Source organism: Talpa occidentalis, unplaced genomic scaffold, assembly GCF_014898055.3.
Source record: "Talpa occidentalis isolate TD23 unplaced genomic scaffold, MPIMG_talOcc4v2.1 talOcc4.6, whole genome shotgun sequence".
In the NCBI taxonomy this organism is placed as follows: Eukaryota; Metazoa; Chordata; class Mammalia; order Eulipotyphla; family Talpidae; genus Talpa; species Talpa occidentalis.
Genome location: NW_023604972.1, coordinates 135636715 through 135655988, shown reverse-complemented (window position 1 = coordinate 135655988; position 19274 = coordinate 135636715). Strand labels below are relative to the sequence as shown.

Below are 19274 nucleotides of genomic sequence, written 5' to 3'. Positions count from 1 at the left end.
GAACCACACCATTTGCTTGCTCACCCGCCCCCAATAAACTCCTAACTGAATGTCCCTTCCCGCCACCCCCTCTGTCCTAGCTAAGCTGTTCAAGATGGCGACCAGCGGTACCCAGGCCTGGTGGGTCTCCCCACGTAAACAAGCTTTATCAAACTTCTTTTTGGCATTTTCTCTTACCAATCTGCCTGATGCTTGTTTGATTATTTCTCAGCACAGAAGAACCCAGAGGGGGACGGGATGATTTCCTAAGGGAGGGATTAGGTCTTTTCTCAGATAAGGCACAGGCAACCTTCATTCAGAAATATGCCAAGACAACAAAGCTAGGACAGAGGCTGTGATACAAATGCAAAGCACTGATATTTACAAAGGTTCATTTCTTTAATTATCAGAAGGAACTCAGAATCCATTTCAGGGGATGGGCAGATGAAAAGATAAACCGTCAAAACAGGAGAGCACAGCCCCATGAAGAAATCAAGGCAAAATAACCCAAAGCAAATTGCAGCAAACCCTTCAAAGAAATTTCCAAGAGAATAGAGAAGTACCCGCTGCATCGCTGTTCCTGAGCCATGACCTAGATTCGGCGCCTGCTCTCGCAACTCTCCCTGCGTGCAGAGACCTCTACCTGGAGGCTGATTCGCATGCTCGCTGCAGGCTGGCTGCACTTCAGCACAACGTCAGGCTGATTCTTTAACTTTCGTTCACTTTTGGTTATCGAAATGGTCTCCGTCCTGATACAGGATGGAGCCTGGTCGTTTTCCAGCTTCAACACTTCACCTCTCCCCATCGCCAAGAACCCCTCTTCTGCTGCCTCCCCCTGGTGCGTTCTCCTCTTCCTCCTCCATCCTGCTGTCTCCTCTGCTGTGGGAGGGGCTATGGGAGATGTTCTCCTCACACAAAGGCAGCCCCTGAGGCTGTCTCTGACTGCAGTCTTGTCTGAGGACAGGGCCTGTGCCCATGGAGGTGGTACAGGCAGGGCCCTGCCGACCTGCAGGAGGTGGCTATAGCTCTCTGCTGCCCCTAGTGGGGGGTGTCTCAATGCACGCTCTGAACCCCACACGCGGAGCCGCCACAGCCCCGCCTCAGTGTGTACAAAGCCCCTGCACCAGGAATTGCTTTTCCTGCTGTGGTCCGTGATTCTTGAAGAGTCCAGGAATTTGAGGGAATAGGGCCCTGCCCTTCACGGCTGACTGTCATCTGCCCTAGCTTTCCTTGTGCTCTGCTCACACAGTGACCCACCAGCTGAGAGGCTGCGCTGACACGAGGCAGTGTCATTCTCCCTTTTTTTTGGTCACCACTTACACACTCTGGTGGCTCCCCATGGTTAAGTCAGTTTTCCCCAGGCTGATTCCTCTGGCTCCCAGCTCTCCAGATCAGCTTCTTCATGGAAAGGAACCAGCCAGGTCTCTGGAGCCTCTAGGGTCTTCTACCAAGAACTGGCCAGCTGGAGCAGCCTGGGGCTTGAGGCGGGCAATCCATCCCTGATGTCCGGACGCCACGTAAGCAGGAGGGGACAAGCCTGCACAGCTGCCTGGTCTGGACTCTGCCCGTGAAGTCCTGAGTGGGGCCAGCTGGGAAGGGGGTGGAGCTGGGCCACCTCTTTGAGAGCCTTTAATAGGGAGGGATGTACATAAGCTCCTCTCCTTTTTGTGGGAGCTGATGGAAGGCAGCCTACTGGGTGGGGGGACTTGTCCCACCCCCTCCCTGAGTGCAGGGGGTCCCCGACCTCAGCAGCAACAACCCTGGGCTCCTGCACCTGCAGCTCCTGGTTCTCCCACCCCCTCTTCCCTATTGGTTGGAGACGCTGGCTTTATTCCTTGGCTGCACCAAAGGCTCCTTTGCTTGCATTTGCGGGGGTGGGTGGCTGGACCCGGAAGCAGTGAAAGAGGCTCTGACCTGGTGACAGATTTTAGACCCTGCGCCTGGCAACAGGCTCTCTTTGAACTTGGTCCCCGGAACTAATGATCAGCGGGAGCCCCTGTTTTGTGACCTGTGGGGCTAGAAGAAGGAGCTCAAATGAGATCATCCCAAGATTCCCAGCGCTTGTCTCCCCAAGATTCCCTACTTAGGTGTGGAGATCGAGCTGGGGACAATGAAGACCCATGAAGAGTGAGGAGGAGGCCTTGCCCAACCCACAATCCTTTTGGTCTTTCCCTATTCCAGAAAGAAGTAATTACCACTCCTGATGCCACTGTCTTTTCCCTAACCAAAGAGGAAGCCATTGCTGCTCCCTAAGGCGTTGCTGCTCCTTAAGTCCCTCCCTCAGCGGGGTGTGCTCTCCTCCCCTCTGCTTATCATCCCTGGCTCTTTGACCCCATTGTTTAGTTCAGGATGTAAATATTTCTTTCCCCAATCAAGAACAGAGCCTGCACAATCACCGGAGCTCCCTGATGCACATTAATAAATGGAAAGAATTTCTGTCATGTGAAGCCACACAGTTGGTAGCCCTCTGTTACAGCAGCAACAGGAAACACATACACCTGTGAAATACAGACGAGCACACCCTGCCTGGCACTTGTTAGTTTACTCTTGTGTGGGACCTTCCTTCTTCGGTAACTAACTCCATGGTTCTCTCTCCACGCCTTGGGGCTCTCCCCAAATATTCAATCTCAGATGACTTTCCTGACTGCCTTATACAAAATAGCTTTACACCCTCCCAACCTCTACCCTACACCTCTAGCCCATGGCCAGGCTGTGTTCTCTGCATGCAAGCATGCTATCCACAGGTGATGGATGCTCTGCCTGCCTCCCACTCCTCTGGGTCTGTTCTGTTTATTGAGTATTATCAGGGCCAAGAACAGAGTGTGAAAGTGTGTAGCTAACCAAAGGCCATCTAATGAATGCATTCATTAATACCACGCTCACATAACATTAGTGTATTAGGCATTTGAACCAGCTTATGAGCTTGTTTATATTGGCAGCTGTGAATTGTTCTTTGATTCTAACTTCCCAAATACCCGTGGCTGACTCTATATGTTTCAACATTTGCTTGGAATAGAACCACGGCCTCCTTCAGCTGACAGTTGCTTCTAAGTGTGGATGATGAGCAATAGTAGTGTAGTGAGCAAAACTCTACCACCCCAAAACACATCTTTGGTAAGAGGTTGATTTAATGGAATGGCTCTAAATTTAAAAAACTTTTATTAAATTGAATTTAATATTTAAAGGGTATCTAATAAAATATTTTAAAAATTACAGTTTAACAAGAGTCCTGTTTTGTCATTTAAAAAAGTACAAATACTTTTTTATATCTAGGAAACCTAATAACTTGAACACCAACATATGGAGCACATGGGCACACATGTGCTCCCGTGTGGGTGATAGCCTGGGTGTGACAATGGGGTGCCCACCTGTGAGCTTACCTGTGTGCATGACTACTGGTGTGCATGAGAAGAAATGGGGAAAATGCATGAGGGAGAGCAGAAATAAGCTCAAATTATTAAAACCCATAAAAGATACTTTGTATGACCCCCAAATCAATGGAATATTCTTAATATTCTTAGTGGAGGAAAGAATGAAGAAAGGACTTATGCAAAATGCTGAAAAATGATCACTATTTAGGCACCTGCTAGACAAACATGTCTATAGTACACACAGAGCAAGTTTTCATGTCTAATACTGGTGGAGGAATAGTGGAGAGCAAACTCTGAGCATGAATGACCACCACTTCCTGACTTTTTATAGTCTCCACCCCAGTATCAACCTGGAAGAGAGCTCAGGTGCTAAGAACTACAACTCCCAGCAAGCCGCGAACCTGACTTCCTGTGGGGGGGGGGTGGTTTTCTGGGACCCAAGGGTGGGGTTAAGGTGCCCTGTTTGGTGTCTAACTGAACACATGCAGACTTGGTTGCTCTAATTTTTCTTTCAACTTGCACCCTGGTGTCTCAGCTCAGACTACTGGTAGGACATGTCGACTAATCTCTCTTTCTCTCTCTCTCTCTCTCTCTCTCTCTCTCTCTTTCCCATCTTTCTCATTCAATCCCTTTTATATAAACCTTTTAAATTTTTCCCCCAGCTTGTCTGCTTTGGGTGTTGTTCTAAATTTTTAAGCATCCACACTCAGGTCACACTGTCTCCTGGGGCTGCCCTGGAACAATAACTCTATGTTATTTACAGCTCAACTTCTTGTAACGTTCCCAACAATGGAGGCGACAGTGTAGATAGCAGGCATGGTTCAAACAGTGCCACGTCCATCAGTGGCCCATGCTGCCCTTTAAAGCAGGTGACTGACCTCCACATCAGATACTCTCTAGCCTCTGAGAAGCAGCCACACAGACTTGGCTCATCTCACTGATGGCCCAGTTCCCTTCTTCCCCACCTGCTTCAATTTTTCCTTAACTGCTTTTCTTTCCATCTTGTCTGGCTCTGAAAGCTGGTTTGTGTGAGACTCTCCTAACCCACATTTTGGACTCTCACTGGACTTCAAGGTACGTATAAACAAGCATCGTGTAGACCTGGGCCCTGGGTCAGGCACCCGTGGGTTGCAGGCTCCACCTTACCCACTGGGAGGAGAACAGGGCGACTGCTTCAAGTCCAAGTTCACTGGACCAATAGGGAAAGCGAAAAGGCTTTCATCTTCTGATTTATGGAAGTGAATCTCAATTTTGTAGCTCTAAGGTCTGGCCTCATTTGGAACAAAACTGACTTTCTTGGGTTCATTATATGAAAACTGTACCAAGCACCATAATAGGGAGAGAGAAAGGTATGATTGATGACCCTCCACAGCTAGGAGATTTAATTCTGCCTTTTGCTCAATGGCCTATCCATTGTGTGAACAAAGTCAATACCAATAATGAAATGTAGACTGAGGGGCTAAATCAATTCAATAAAATGCAATAGAAGGACTAGAGGACTGAGTAAATTTGGAAAGGCCAGTGCCTGCAAGATTAGTATTTGGACAACAGGTAATTACAAAAATCAATACCTGTAGATGAAAACATGACAGGCAGCCATCCATCACGAAGGGAGAGCCGTTGCTAAATGGTCTGGGCCCTGAGTTAGGAGGAGAGGACAGAGCAGGTCTGTGCAAAATCCCTGTCAGAGTCACACGCCTCTCCGTGCACGCACACGTGTGCCCTCCGTGACTGAAGGCTCATTGTGAATTTTATTTATGCATTTTGCATGTTCCCAGCTCCTCGGGCTTTTACTGACTTCAATTTCATTTTGTTAATGTATCGTCAGATTATGCCCCACATCCCTTTTCCTTCCTTCTCATCTGGGGGGGAACCTTATCATGAGGTCCTGGCAGCGTGGGGGGTCTCTGGGAGGAGAAGCAGAGGACTGACATCCTGTGCATGAACTGCTGCTCTTAGTACCAGCTGTCACAAGGGTCTCTGGGCAGTGAGAGGTACACAAGCCACCTTGAGAGCACCCAGAGAAAATAATAAAAAAATAAATAATAAAATAAAAATAAAATAAATAATAAATAAAAATAAATAATAAAAAAAAGCACTCGTTTACACACAGCCATGTGCTGTGCATACACATGACACAAAATAGTAGTTGAAGTATCTTAACTGTGTTCCTGACCAAGAAAGAAAATGAATTACTACTGCACTGCTAAGCAGTCTGCATGCCTTAAGTCATTCAGTCCTGACAAAGACTCCACAACACAGGTACCAGCCTCTTAAAAGATGAGAGGATTGGAAGGTCAGTGTGTTCAGGGAGACACAGTGGGTGAGCAGGGGACCAGGACGTGTGTGCCAGACGCTGAGGTGTGTGTCTGGTCACCCATCCATCATGCCCCTTTTGTCTACATGATACCGGGGGTGCTTCTGATGTGCCCACACACAGGTCTACTGCCAGCTGTTGGGGTCAGTGCTACTGAAGGATACAGGCCAGTCCCTGGATCATGCAGACAGAGACAGTCCAACCAATTCTCTCCTGTGTCAGCCCACAAGCCTTCTCGTAATCAAGAGTCAAGATTGCATTTTTTGATAGTTGGCTTCTGACAGCTTTTAAGCTTCCCCCTGAGCCAGCTGATAAGAAGGCTCAGGTGTTTCCTGTTGTAGCACCAGCTGGTGGTTCAAACCACACAGGCCCCTGTCCCATGTGAGAACCTCACTCCAGCCCCATCCTGTAACCACCAAAAGACACCTTAGTAGCCCCCTTTCCTGCTCTCTTCAGCCATGTTTGGTTCCTGCTTAGGGGTCACCCTGCTCACCCCCATAAGCCTCAATATGTGAGCTACCCACTTTTTTATTCCCTCTTGGTATCTTTGTGTTACAATCTTGACATCAACCATGCTCTGGGCCAGAGCCCAACCCACTTCTGTGGGGGTACCACAACCGCCTGAACCGAGTTCATGCCAACAATGGAATGAGAAGCTTTCATGAGGTCAGGGAAACCCTCAAAGTTGAAATCTTCCAAAAATGACCTTGTGTGACCCCAGCCAGGACTTGGTCCTCCATGTGGGGTGGCCATTTAGTCTTCTATTAAAAACAGAGAAGGCTCATTTTCAATGGGACAGTGGGGATACAACTTGAATTTCAGCTCATCTTGGGAGGTGGTATTTTTGACATTTTAAATGTATTTCAGATGAACAGTATCTATCACCCTGGCACTATTCACTTTGCTGGAGGGGCTGCCCCGTGCCCACTACCCAGCCCACTACCCAGCAGATGCTGGTGGCGCCACCTCAACTCTCCAGCAGGACAACCAAAAAAAGCTCTAGATGCTGTCAAATGTCTCCTGGGGGTAAAGTCACACCTGCTTGCGATCCACTGTGCTATATTCATTCCATAAACAAATAGGACTTTTCTGTTAAGCAGGAGCTGACTCAAGTCCTTTGCCGTCCCAGTGGAAGAGGGACAGAAGATGCGAGGCTGCTCGGCTATATGCATCCCAGCGCGAGCAGGCAAAATCTATAATAAATTGTAATTATATCTTCAGTTGCTTCTTTCCTCTCTTAAACTAATTGAGACTCAGCTTCAAATTGCTTCCATGCTATGGAGTTGACTCTTTATAGCTTATAAAATCTTTTTTAAAAATTTGATTACTCAGCTGCTTATATGCAAATGCTTGTCCCTTGTCTAAAACACTCAGAATTGGCCGCGCTGACCACTGTGATTTTCCAGAACTATCAGGCACCACGTGAATGCACCTGAAGTCGCTCCACATTCAGAGAGCACCGCCCCGTGTTTATAGGAAGGCGCCGTCAGGTGCCTGGCAGGGAGCACACGGTGCTGCCTCCGACCCCGGCACCTCTGGACACGGCTCCAAATGCTGGCCTGCATTTGCACCTGGAGCTGCCTGCAGCTCGCATCTTGTCAATACATTTTCCAGGGAGGACCGAGGACGCGTGTTGACTGCAGGGATCTTGCAGTCTAGGAGCCAGCTGAGGGTGCCGTGGAGGTCTGTAGTGTTCACAGGCACAGAGGGCTGTGGAGGTGGACGCGGGAGGAGGAGGCGAAGCGCCTGTAAGTACAGCCCTGGACAAGATTGTGTTGTGGACACGAGTGCATGTCCTTGCTCCCCCACGGCGCAGCGGTCCACGCCGCAAGGCAGACGCAGAGGACGTGGCCTGGGTCTTAAACGCGGACAGAAATTTTGAAAACGTGACTTTCATTTTTCTCACCTTTTCGCCTCTTACTGTTACTCTGAGAACCTAAGGGATGATGAATCTGACACCAGATCCACGTGTGAGGGCCCAAGGAGCACTTACCTCGGCTTTAATTTTATTGTCTCCAAAACAGAGGTGCTGTAAATAGGCTGCAGCATTTGACTGGACCGAAGGGAACTGGTGTTGCAACATCTGGATCACTTCAGGCAGTTCGGGGTCTCTCCATCCAAATTCTCTGAACAGAAGGGAGAGGAGAGAACGTGAGAGGGGCACCCCGCACGCCGCCGGCGCCGGCTGGCCAGTTATGAAGCGCACCTTAGCGTTTAAGTGGGAACATTTCACAAATGATGGTTCTGATATTCTTACACATGTACCCACGTAAAGGATTGAAAAGATTTTTGTGAGTTCTAAGTATACACATGTGTACACACATAGATACCATGTACATATATAAAAATTTAAAAGACGTTTATGAAGATTAAGAAAAATAGAATTGTACGTGATTTTATGGCTATGGCTGCCTTTCATTTTGACTTAAATGGATCACTGATGAGGTCATATTTCTTTTCTAATCTATCATTTCAACAATCTGGTTCGAGTGCAGCATTTACATAATTACCAAGTAACAGAAAATACATCTGGAGGTCTCTAATCTAAAATGCTGTAGTTGCAGTGGATGTCATCACCATTCTTTATTTTTATTATTATACTCATAATCTCATCTTGAAAATAGATTTCCTAAACAATTCTCTGGGCATAAACGACAAGACTCTATGAATGGAAATCACTTATTTAAAGAAGTTGACTTGTCCAGACAATGTAAATATATTTTGTGCTTTCTAGATTTTCCTGCGTCCTCCTTTTCATGTAGTAGCCACTCTGAGTAGTTGGTTGTTTAATTTCACGACATGCTCTAAGACAGCTAAGTCCATCCTAAAGCATGACGCTGACTATTCATTATGTCACTGAATGTTCTTTCATGAAATCAATCAGCTCAGCTGGTTAAAACACGGGGCTTGTGGGGCCACCTGTGTGGGTCACACTCCTGGAGCAGGGATCCAATTTTTAACAGAGAAATAAAAAAGCAACTTCTGAGACCACAGATAAAATCTTGATTGACCCCACAAGCCATGAAAGAATCTTATTTATCTAGTGGAAGATAAATGAGACAGCTTTGTACAGCCACACTCTACTTCTAGAGAAAGAACTCAAAAGCATCCATTCTACTGATGCCAGGTCAGTGCTGTCAAATAAGAAGAGGGGGCAAGAAACAGGAGCGAGAAGGAACAGACAGAGGTTAAAAGTCTCCTCGGAGATGCTAACCACTTCACTTTATCTTTCCTTTCACACAACTATGGCTGACAAGCAAATCCTGAAACACGGTGGTGCTTCTTCTACAGCTATGGATGACGACGCGGAATAGGATTCTTTTGTATCTGCTTTATTTTTACTGGGAAGATAAAAAATTCGATTTACTGTGCGTTAACTATTGAATAAAGGGTACATAAAACCACAGGCAGACGCGTTTCCTAAAGGACATGCAGGTCAGTGATAGATTTGATACACAACAGACTTAAGTGACTGCTGATGAGGGACCAACTACTGCCTTCTTGGCTCTGGGATCCCAGTTAAGACCAACGATGGATTAAAATGCAGGGAGCTTGATTTCTTTTTAATTTCCTTTTGTCGCATGATTCTCCACCACCTCTGCCTCACAGAGATACCTGAGGCCTCTTCTTAGAACAGCAGCCTCCTCGAATGAGATTCTTGGTACAAATTACATTCTTTGTACAAATTACATCCGAATCTGTAGAATACCTGGAAATCTGCACAGTCTTTTCGGAGGCTTTCTCCTCTAGTGAATTCTCACTGCACTCAGGACAACACCCAACCCCTGCACTCTGCTTGTGGTGCCAGGGACGGGACGCCTGCTGGCGCAGGGATGATGAATTTGACACCAGATCCACATTTGAGGGGTCAAGTAGCCCTTACCTCGGCTTTAATTTTATTGTCTCCAAAACAGAGGTGCTGTAAATAGGCTGCAGCATTTGACGGGACCTGTGGCTTCTCCCTCCTGCAAGGAGCACCCCACACCCACGCCAGATCCCAGAGCGCCTCCCCCTCCTGTGTATGGCCTACTCGCCGAATGTCTCCACAGGGGTCACCTTGAAGCTTCTGGACAAGCCCCACCCCTTGAGTCGTCTCTCTGCACCGCCCTATGTTACCCACAGTATGGATAAAATCTGAAATTCTGTTTTATCGCTTGTACCATTGCTGTTTATTGCTACCCTAGCCTCACCCCCTCCACCGCCAGCTCCCCGGGCCAAAGGGAGTGCCCTTCCTGTGAAAGGCCTGGCGCCACCACGTCCAATCCCTCTCTGGCGCGGTGAGACTCTGTGAGGTGAAAGTGAAGGTGGGGTGCTGGGGTGGGTGTGTGGGGACTACTCTGGGTCAGCAGGAAAGGCAGTGGGAGGATAAGTCCAGATCAGAGGGTCGAACAAGACAGCAGATGAAGACAGCGTTTGCAATGACTTCTCTTGTCCCAGCCTGAGCCGCTCTCCCGTCGAGGCGGGTCCAGGCAGCTGATTTTTAGTTATTTCGCTGCTCTCCCCCAAGAGAACACTAAAGTTTTCCAAATCTCAACTCAGCATCATGAGGGGGGTGGAAGGCTCAGCCCCCAACCCAGCAGAGAGTTTGGGGGGATTTCTACCTGGGTCTCTTTCTAGAATAGCTCTGTTTCACTGAGATGAGAGAGCATTTAGATGTTGCTGTCCATGGAGATATGTAAGAGGAAAAGCTGGGAGCCTAGGAGAGAATGTCTCATTTTAGCCCAAATTCAGTATATGTGAAGGATGCTTCACATGAGGTCTTGACTCTTATGGACAAGGTGTGGCTCACAAGGCAGAAAGTTCTGGAAAAGACAAATACCAGTGGGGGACACCACGTGTGAAGGTTTGGGGTCACAGAGGGCTGACATATTTGGGAAGGGGAGCTGTCTCTTCAGGGGTGGGGTCTGCTGTGAAAGAGCAGGGGGTAGAGGGCAAAGGTCTGTGACGGGGTGATGTGGTGGGGACGGGCTGGAGGCAAGTTTGGGGTGAGATCATGAAGGGCCTTCCCATCATTCTCTGGAAGGAATGTCTCCAAGTGACTTTGTAGACATTGTCTGAAAATTAAATATGTCTAAAACTGTGTCCCCGGGGGCATTTCACAATGTCTGGAGACTTTTTGGTGGCCATAACTGCGAGATGCTACTGGAATCTAGTTGTAGGGGCCAGAGAAGCTGCTCAACATCCTACAGAATGGGGGATAGTCCCCTACAATGACTTATCGACCCCCAAATATCATGAGATGGGCAGAAACCCTGGACTCAGACTGTCTTAGTGTGGTCGTGCTTGTGGGCACGCTGTGACCCTCTCACTCCTGAATTCTGTGGTTGGATGGCAATAGGTCTTGGTCTCAGGAAAGTCGGGAAAGAACTCAGATCTTGAACACCCAGCTTTCTCCCGTCTAGTCTATAAATCCGAATAGGCTGCTGGGTTTGGTTTCCACAGAGCACACATAGCAACAAAGACCACTTATTTCATGAAGCTTCATTTTTAAAATCACTCCATAAAATAATATATATAAAAGCACTGGATAAGCTGTTCAAAGCTGGATATATACTAGTAATTGAAGTGATAGAGCATATGTTATGGAACATATATATTAAAATATATTGTTGTTTTTTATAATCATGCTTATTGAAATAATGCTGGTTTGCACCACTGTGTATGTTTTAGGGGATTAAGTTCACACTACAAATGTATGTTATCACAGCATGTCCATCACCAAAGTCCCAATAACCCTCCATCCTGTATATATATTTTTAATTCATATGCTATATGTATACTTATATATTTTTAATTCATACAATACCATTTAACTTTTTAAAATAACTTTTTACTGATGTATATTCAACTGTATTCTTCAAACATGTGAGTGACTATAAGGGATACTGCTTTAGCTTGTGGTAAAAACTATGCATTAAAATTTGCGATTTTTGAAATGATTTCTGTTCCCCCTACCCCCAAAGTTCTCTGGCCCCCCAGGAGCTCTCTCTGAACTCTTGGGCTCCTCCCACATGTCTTTATTGTTTTTTTATTTATTTTATTTATTTATTTATTTATTTATTTTTTTTGAGAATACAGTATTTTTATAACTTTTTTTTTTTCACAGAAAACAGAAAAATTTAATAGCTGTTAACATTTTTTTCCCCCCATTCTGACTCCAATCCCTCCCCTCTCGCCCCCCACCCCCCAAAAAGTGTCTCTGGTTCATAGTTTTTGTTGATTTTGATTTTCACTTTCTTATAGTTATTCATTTTCCTGGTTCCTTATTTAAGTTTTCTAGATCCCTGCTATGAGTGAGACCATCCGGTATTTTTCTTTTTCTTTTTGGCTTATTTCACTGAGCATGATCCCTTCCAGCGTCATCCATGTTGCTGCAAATTGCATGTGTTTATCTTTTTTGAATGCTGAGTAATATTCCATGGTATATATGGACCCCATCTTCTTGATCCAGTCATCTATTTTTGGGCATTTGGGCTGTTTCCAAAGCTTAGCTATTGTAAACAGTGCTGCTATAAACATAAGGGTGCAGGTGCTCTTTGGAATGGATGTTTCTGTGTTCTTTGGGTAAATACCTAGGAGTGGAATTGCTGGATGCTGTGGAAGCTCTATGTTTAGTAGGTCCAGAAATCTCCACACAGCTCTCCATAGTGGTTGGACCCGTTTGCACTCCCACCAACAGTGCAGAAGAGTTCCTTTTTCTCCACACCCTCGCCAACATTTGTTGTTGCTAGTTTTTTTAATATGTGCCATTCTCACTGGTGTAAGATGGTATCTCATGGTAGTTTTGATTTGCATTTCCCTGATTGCAAGTGATGTTGAACATTTTTTCATATGCCTGTTGGCCATTAGCATTTCCTCTTCAGAGAAGTTTCTTTTTAGCTCCTCTGTCCATTTCTTGACTGGATTATTTTCTTTGTTGTTGTTGAGTCTCATCAGCTCTTTGCAGATTTTTGTGATCAGTCCTTTATCATTAGTGTTGGGTGCAAAAATTTTCTCCCAGTTGGTGGGGTTTCTCTTTGTTTTTGTTATTGTCTCTTTTGCTGTGCAGAAGCTCTTTAATTTGATGTAGTCCCAGCTGTTGATCTTTGCCTTCACTATCACTGCTTTGGGTGATGTGTCTGTAAAGATGTCTTTGATATGCAAATCACGTAGTGTTTCGCCTATATTTCCTTCTATGTATTTTATGGTTTCAGGTCTTATGTCTAGTTCTTTAATCCATTTTGAGTTGATTTTTGTATATGGTGTGAGGTAGTGGTCAAGCTTCACTCTTTTGCATGTAGCGACCCAGTTTTCCCAGCACCATTCATTGAACAAACTTTCTTTGCTCCAATGCATAGTCTTTGCTCCTTTGTCAAAGATTAGTTGACCATAAATCTGTGGGTTTATTTCTGGATTTTCTATTCAATTCCATTGGTCTGTATGTCTGTTCTTGTTCCAATACCATGCAGTTTTGATGATTATGGCTTTATAGTAGAGTTTGAAGTCTGGGAGTGTGATGCCTCCATTCCCTTCTTTTTTTTTCAGGAGAGCTTTGGCTATTCGGGGTTTTTTGTGATTCCATATGAATTTCATCAATAATTGTTCTATTTCTTTGAAGAATGACATTGAAATTTTGATTGGAATAGCATTGAATCTGTATATTGCTTTTGGAAGGATGGCCATTTTAATAATGTTTATTCTCCCAATCCATGAGCAGGGGATGTCTTTCCATTTCTTTGTGTCTTCTTCTATTTCTTTTAACAGTGTTTTATAGTTTTCTTTGTATAGGTCCTTTACCTCTTTTGTTAGATTTATTCCCAAATATTTTATTTTTCTTGTTTGATAATAAAAGGGATGGTTTTTTTGATTTCTTCTTCTTCAGATTTATTGTTTGTGTATAGGAAGGCTACTGACTTTTGCGTGTTGATTTTGTATCCTGCCACTTTACTGAACTGATTGATGAGTTGAATTAGTTTTTCTGTGGAGTTTTTGGGGTTCTCTATGTATATTATCATATCATCTGCAAAGAGTGATAGTTTGACTTCTTCTTTTCCTATTTGGATGTCTTTCTCTTGTCTTATTGCTCTGGCTAGGACTTCCAGTATTATATTGAAAAGCAGTGGTGAAAGTGGACATCCTTGTCTTGTTCCAGATCTTAATGGAATTGCTTTCAGCTTTTCACCATTGAGAATGATACTGGCTGTTGGCTTGTCATAGACGGCCTTTATGATGTTGAGGTACGTTCCTTGTATCCCAAGAATTTCAAGGGCTTTTATCATGAATGGGTGTTGCACTTTGTCGAAAGCTTTCTCAGCATCTATTGACATTATCATATGGTTTTTATATTTCTTTTTGTTGATGTGTTGGATAACGTTGATTGATTTTCGGATGTTAAACCATCCTTGTGTCCCTGGAATGAATCCTACTTGGTCGTGGTGAATTACCTTATGGATACACTGTTGGATTCTGATAGCTAAAATTTTATTGAGGATTTTTGCATCAGTGTTCATTAGGGAGATTGGCCTATAGTTTTCTTTTTTTGTGTTGTCCTTGTTCGGTTTTGGTATTAGTGTAATGTTGGCTTCATAGAACGTGTTAGGTATTATACCTTCCTTCTCAATTTTTTGGAAGAGTTTGTGAAGGATAGGTACCAATTCGTCTCTGAATGTTTGGTAGAATTCATTTGTAAATCCATCAGGTCCTGGGCTTTTGTTTTTGGGGAGGTTTTTGATTACCATTTCAATCTTTATTGTTTTTTTAAATCATGTTTATTGAAATAATGTTGGTTTACAGCACTGTGTATGTTTTAGGGGATTAAGTTCACATTACAAATGTATGTTATCACAGCATGTCCATCACCAAAGTCCCAATAACCCTCCACCCTGGTCCATTGGGCCCCTCTCCTTCCACCTCTGGGTGGCCTGGGACTGAGTGTATCTTGGCTGCTGACCCTCCACTGGCTGCCATACAGGTGTCCTCTGAATACCTGCTCACAAGTGCATCTATAACTGCAACAGTAATTCCTCCCCTGGCATAGGGTTGGGGTGATTAGAAATAATGGGTGTGAGTTCCTTAGAGCAACATTTGACACACAGTGTAGGGCCTCAAGATGTGTCCGATGTACATAACTAGATGCAGAAAAATAAGTAAGAAAAACCATCTAGGGTTTCCCAAGAAGCTGAGCTTATAACTCTCATTTGTTACTGGGCTTCACTTTAGAAATGGTAATGGAGCTGGAGAGTATGCAAATGTAACCTTTTCTCCATTAAAACTTGTCACATAGACCAACAATATTGTGACTGAGCCCTCACTCCTATATACGGACTATCTGAGTTGTTATAATGACAACACGCTCAGCACAGAGCTAAGCAGCAAACAGTCTGAGGTCCCGTACTCTGTGATGCTGGTATCGAGCCAAAGAGCTGATGGACTGTCACGACATTGATCAAGTTTACATTTGTATTGAAAAGAGTCCCAAGATAACCGCAGCCTTCCGGAATTCAAAATTGGATTTTCAGCCAAGTTTTATGTAGGCGGGACAAGGCTCAGACTGATTACAACCCTAAGCTATCCACTGGGGCAGAGTTGCATGGATATTATTTAAATGCATGAAAAATCTCAACCATGTACAACCATTTTGCATGCCAAGCAAAAGTTTCAAAGATGTTGTTGGCTCTAATTTTTATGTTCGGTCAAGAGGCGTGTTCTTTTGCCTTTGAATTGGTCTTGTTTGTAGGGTTAGGGGCTACAGAGGTGGTGTCCATAAGAAAGTCAGACAGACGGATTCCCTTTTAATAACAAGGTGTAGATATTTTAATTTTGTTGACCAGAGAACTTATCAAATGATAAACATATGGCAGTGCTAGTGCCTTAATCCTCATTCCTGGAGTGTTTGTGGCCAACACAAAAACTCCCCTATATAGTTTTATTTAAAAAAAACAACAACAAAACTTTGCTTTAGTATGAACACTGGCTCTGGAATTATGACTGTCGCAATTGTTATAGTTGGTAGAGTGAAATGGCTTTCTCCAGGGCCTCTCTGCTGACGTAGGGGTTAAAGTCTCAGCACTATGAAGCTATAGGCAGCCACCGCGGCCTGAGTTCGATCCCTGGCCAGGGAGCTGACCCACACGGCGCAGCAGACCTCTCCTGTCTCCCCATTGCTCCCCTCATCAGTGTATTTCAGTGGATCCGCCTGTTTTGCTCCCCACTCTGTCTCTGGGGAATCCTCTTACCCTCCCACATCTCTGGCCTGTACCCCAGTTCTTGCATGCATAAATAAAATAAAATAAAATAAAATAAAAAGAAATGGCTTTCCCCAAGTTTACATTTTTGAGTAAATGTAATTCCCAAGCTTGCATTATAAGCATTAATTCAACCATGAGCTCCCTGGAGATGGGCTCAGCTCAGGGAACTAGGAGGGTCCTGGGCCACACAGCCAATAGCTATTCCTCCCAGTTGGATGATCCTTTTTTCATCTGAGATCTGGGTTATTAATGATACTCTCTAATTCCACAAAAGATTGAGGCAACTCATACAAACCATCTAATATAATATGATAAAAACAGAAATGAGAAACCAAGTACGCAAAAGAGGAAGATTTCAAAGGTTACGCATGTGAGGTCAGCCCTCAGGCATGCAGGAGTGATGACCACTCCATGTTAACTGGTGGGTCCTGTCACCTCACCACTCAGGCCCAGCCCAAGGCCAGTGGGGTGGATCAGTCAGGCTAGAACCCCCAATAGTTGCAACTGGCACCTATTATTTGAGAATAAGAAGAAGCAATTTCAACTATCAAGTTCTCTACTGGCTGCTGAAGTGCAGAGAGAAACGATGAAATAAATGAGAAAATGGTTTATTTGTGAACTCTAATGGAGTTTGGGCACATTAAATTAATCTTGGCCAAGCAATGGACTTCTCTGAATTCAATTAATTAGGAGTTGCTGGGGGACAGTAATATAAAATAAGCCAAAACTTAAGTGATTATTTATCATTTTTAATCACATGGAGTTTGAGTACAAGTGAATTTTTGCTTCTGATGAAATTCTAAATATTCTAAAAGTCCATTAGATGACAAAGAATATCATCCAATGATATTATAATACCTATTCAATATCTATTAACCTTGAAATAGTCATTATTTATTCATTAACACAACTAGACTTTTTCAATAAAAATATGCTCTGCCATGAAAAATTAATGCCATACACGTAAGAATTTAGTTGCCTTGCAAATTCTAACAGACTCTGTTTGGTAGTAATAGCCCAAGGGAGAAAACGACCAGTTAGTCCCCATAAAGTTTGTCCTGTAAGCCATAATGTCTTTATGGAAAATGTTTACATTCCTGACTCGGTATCCATTTAAAAATTAACAGCCCATGAGGTTTCTTAGGGACCCGCCTGGCTCCGTGACCCTCCAGCGGGAGCGAGAGGGAGGGGGTTTGACGTGCAGGCGCCTGGGCTTTTTCGAATATGGTCTCAGACGCAGAAGCTGGTACTGCTGTTCTGGCCTGTCTTTTCCATCAAAGGGTAAGAAGATCGAAGTCTGGGCTCCTGTTTGCTGCCTCCGGGCCGATTCCAGGGAGCAGGGCTCGTCTGGACCGTGGCTCCCATGATGTGAGGGACACCAGGAGGCTGAGTGTCTTAGAGATTCTTATCTGGAAGGATGGGGAAGAGCAAGGCTCCAAGCCTGACAGGTGAGGGGTCCCGAGCACGCACACTAGCCAGGAGAGGCATCTGTTCTGTCAGTTTTGTGGTTGGGAAACATCCATGTGCTGAACATTTTCAGACGTGATTAGGGAAGGGTCTGCCAGAGAGGCCTTGGGTGATGTTGCTGTCTGTGAGATTATCCCGGCTCAACAGGAGCCACTGGGTCTGGGTCTGTGTGCCTGGTTCCAGGGGCCACGTTGCTCTGTCCGGCCTCTAGCCGGGTGGCTGCAGGCAGGAGGTCCGGGGCATTATAACAGGGGTGGGCCAAGGATGAAGGCTCTGGCCTGACTACCGCTGCCTCTGAGGAAGGGTTGGTTTGGGGGTGAGGGGGAAAGATGCTCTTCAACTCTGTCAACATCGTACAAAATTATAAGAAGAGAAGAGGGAAGAACAGAGAGACACGGTTGTTCCTCAGTCTCCAGAGTCTTTGGATCACAGACTCTGCAAGTGACACTCAATGTGACTCTGACAGTGTTTCATGGGCACGACTCACAGCAGTTTTACTGGCTCCCTCCCTGACTCTCATCAGGGATGAGAGGGAAGCTTTTGGGGCATTGTTGTGGCTTAGCTGCTAGAAATGGAAAACAGAACAACGCAATGGCAGACCCTGAGTTAGGTCCTTGGTTACAAGGGCCCATAGCAACAATAAGCCAACATACCCATCCCGACCTCGCGTCTGCATCTACCCTTACAGGAATTCTGGGGGACTGTCATCACTCTGGGCTCGCTCCTAATATCAAGCCAGATCAGAGAAGAACCGCAGTATCCTTGGGACCATCCATGATTCTTCTCATGATCAGACATTAAATGCAGCGAATCCCACATGCAGGTATTTTCTTCTACCACAATTCACAGTATTCTTGCTTGAAAATGATTCATTTACCTTCATTTCTGCTGTCTGGCTTTTTCTAAATATAAAATGTAGAGGATAAAGTCACCCTTCATTTTGAATAAAACAACCGTTGGATATTTTGAGCAGAGCTTGCAGATCATGGGTGCTGTCTACAGGGAGAGCCGAGATGAGATGCTCTGTCGCAAGCTTCCCTTTCAAGCGTCGAGAAGGATTTGCTTCAAGATTATAGCGTCCCATTACCCTTAATTTCTACCCATTGATAAAGTCTTTATTACCTGTGTCTGCCTAACTTTCACTAGAATGCCTGTGATTAATTTGAAAATTAATTCAAAAGTCTGCAATGTGTTTAAAGATATTTCCTGTGATTGCTGTCAAAGACTTTTATAATTTACAATGGGGAGAGGAGCGGGCCAGGCAGATGGAATAGGTTCGATTTATCTGCAAGAGGCAGATAAATATAATTTGATGTATGGGAATAATAAAAAGCATACACCATTTCTTTAATGTTTTCACTAATTAAGAGTTATGATTTCTTTACACACTAGGAAGTTGGTTAAGGCTCTGTTTATACAACAGTGAACTGAAGCCACATGGGAACAAGGCTTTGTTCTTAATTGTACGAATTCGTGTTTAAAAATCAAATCTTTTTCCCTGTGAGGAGGGACTGAGGGCGGCAGACAGAGCCTGACTTTATACAACACAACGTCAGGCCTCAGAGGTCACAGGCCCCTTTGGAATGTTCTTAGGGTGCCTTTGGCCCAAAAGAAAAGTTGACTTTCCTTTGTTCTATTTATTGTTCTATTTATTCCCTCAGTCTAACCAAGTTAAGCCTTTTCTGTGTTCTAACAAGTTAGTGCCTCCCAGACGCGTCACCCCTTGCTGGGCTTCACCATCATCCTCCTTCCTAGTGATTTTCAGAAACCTCTGGCTAAGTTATGGCGTCTTCAAAAAGGAATGGGACATAACGAAATTTGAAAATGAAATTCTCTTGAGCTCACACTTCTCCTCTGTCCTGCGGAGACTGTGCTTCCCTCGAAATCTTATACTATTCTGAGGGCCCCTCTGAG

General features: G+C 44.8%; 1 protein-coding gene across 1 annotated transcript in view; it reads right to left on the bottom strand.

Annotated features, from left to right (window-relative positions):
• The window catches only part of CTNND2 (catenin delta 2), a 697357-nt gene that overhangs the window by 177073 nt on the left and 501010 nt on the right, over window positions 1–19274 (bottom strand). Inside the window, exon 10 of the mRNA XM_037529421.2 lies at window positions 7661–7793. Within this exon, the coding sequence (XP_037385318.2) occupies window positions 7661–7793 (133 nt within the window). The remainder of the gene's footprint in view (window positions 1–7660; window positions 7794–19274) is intronic.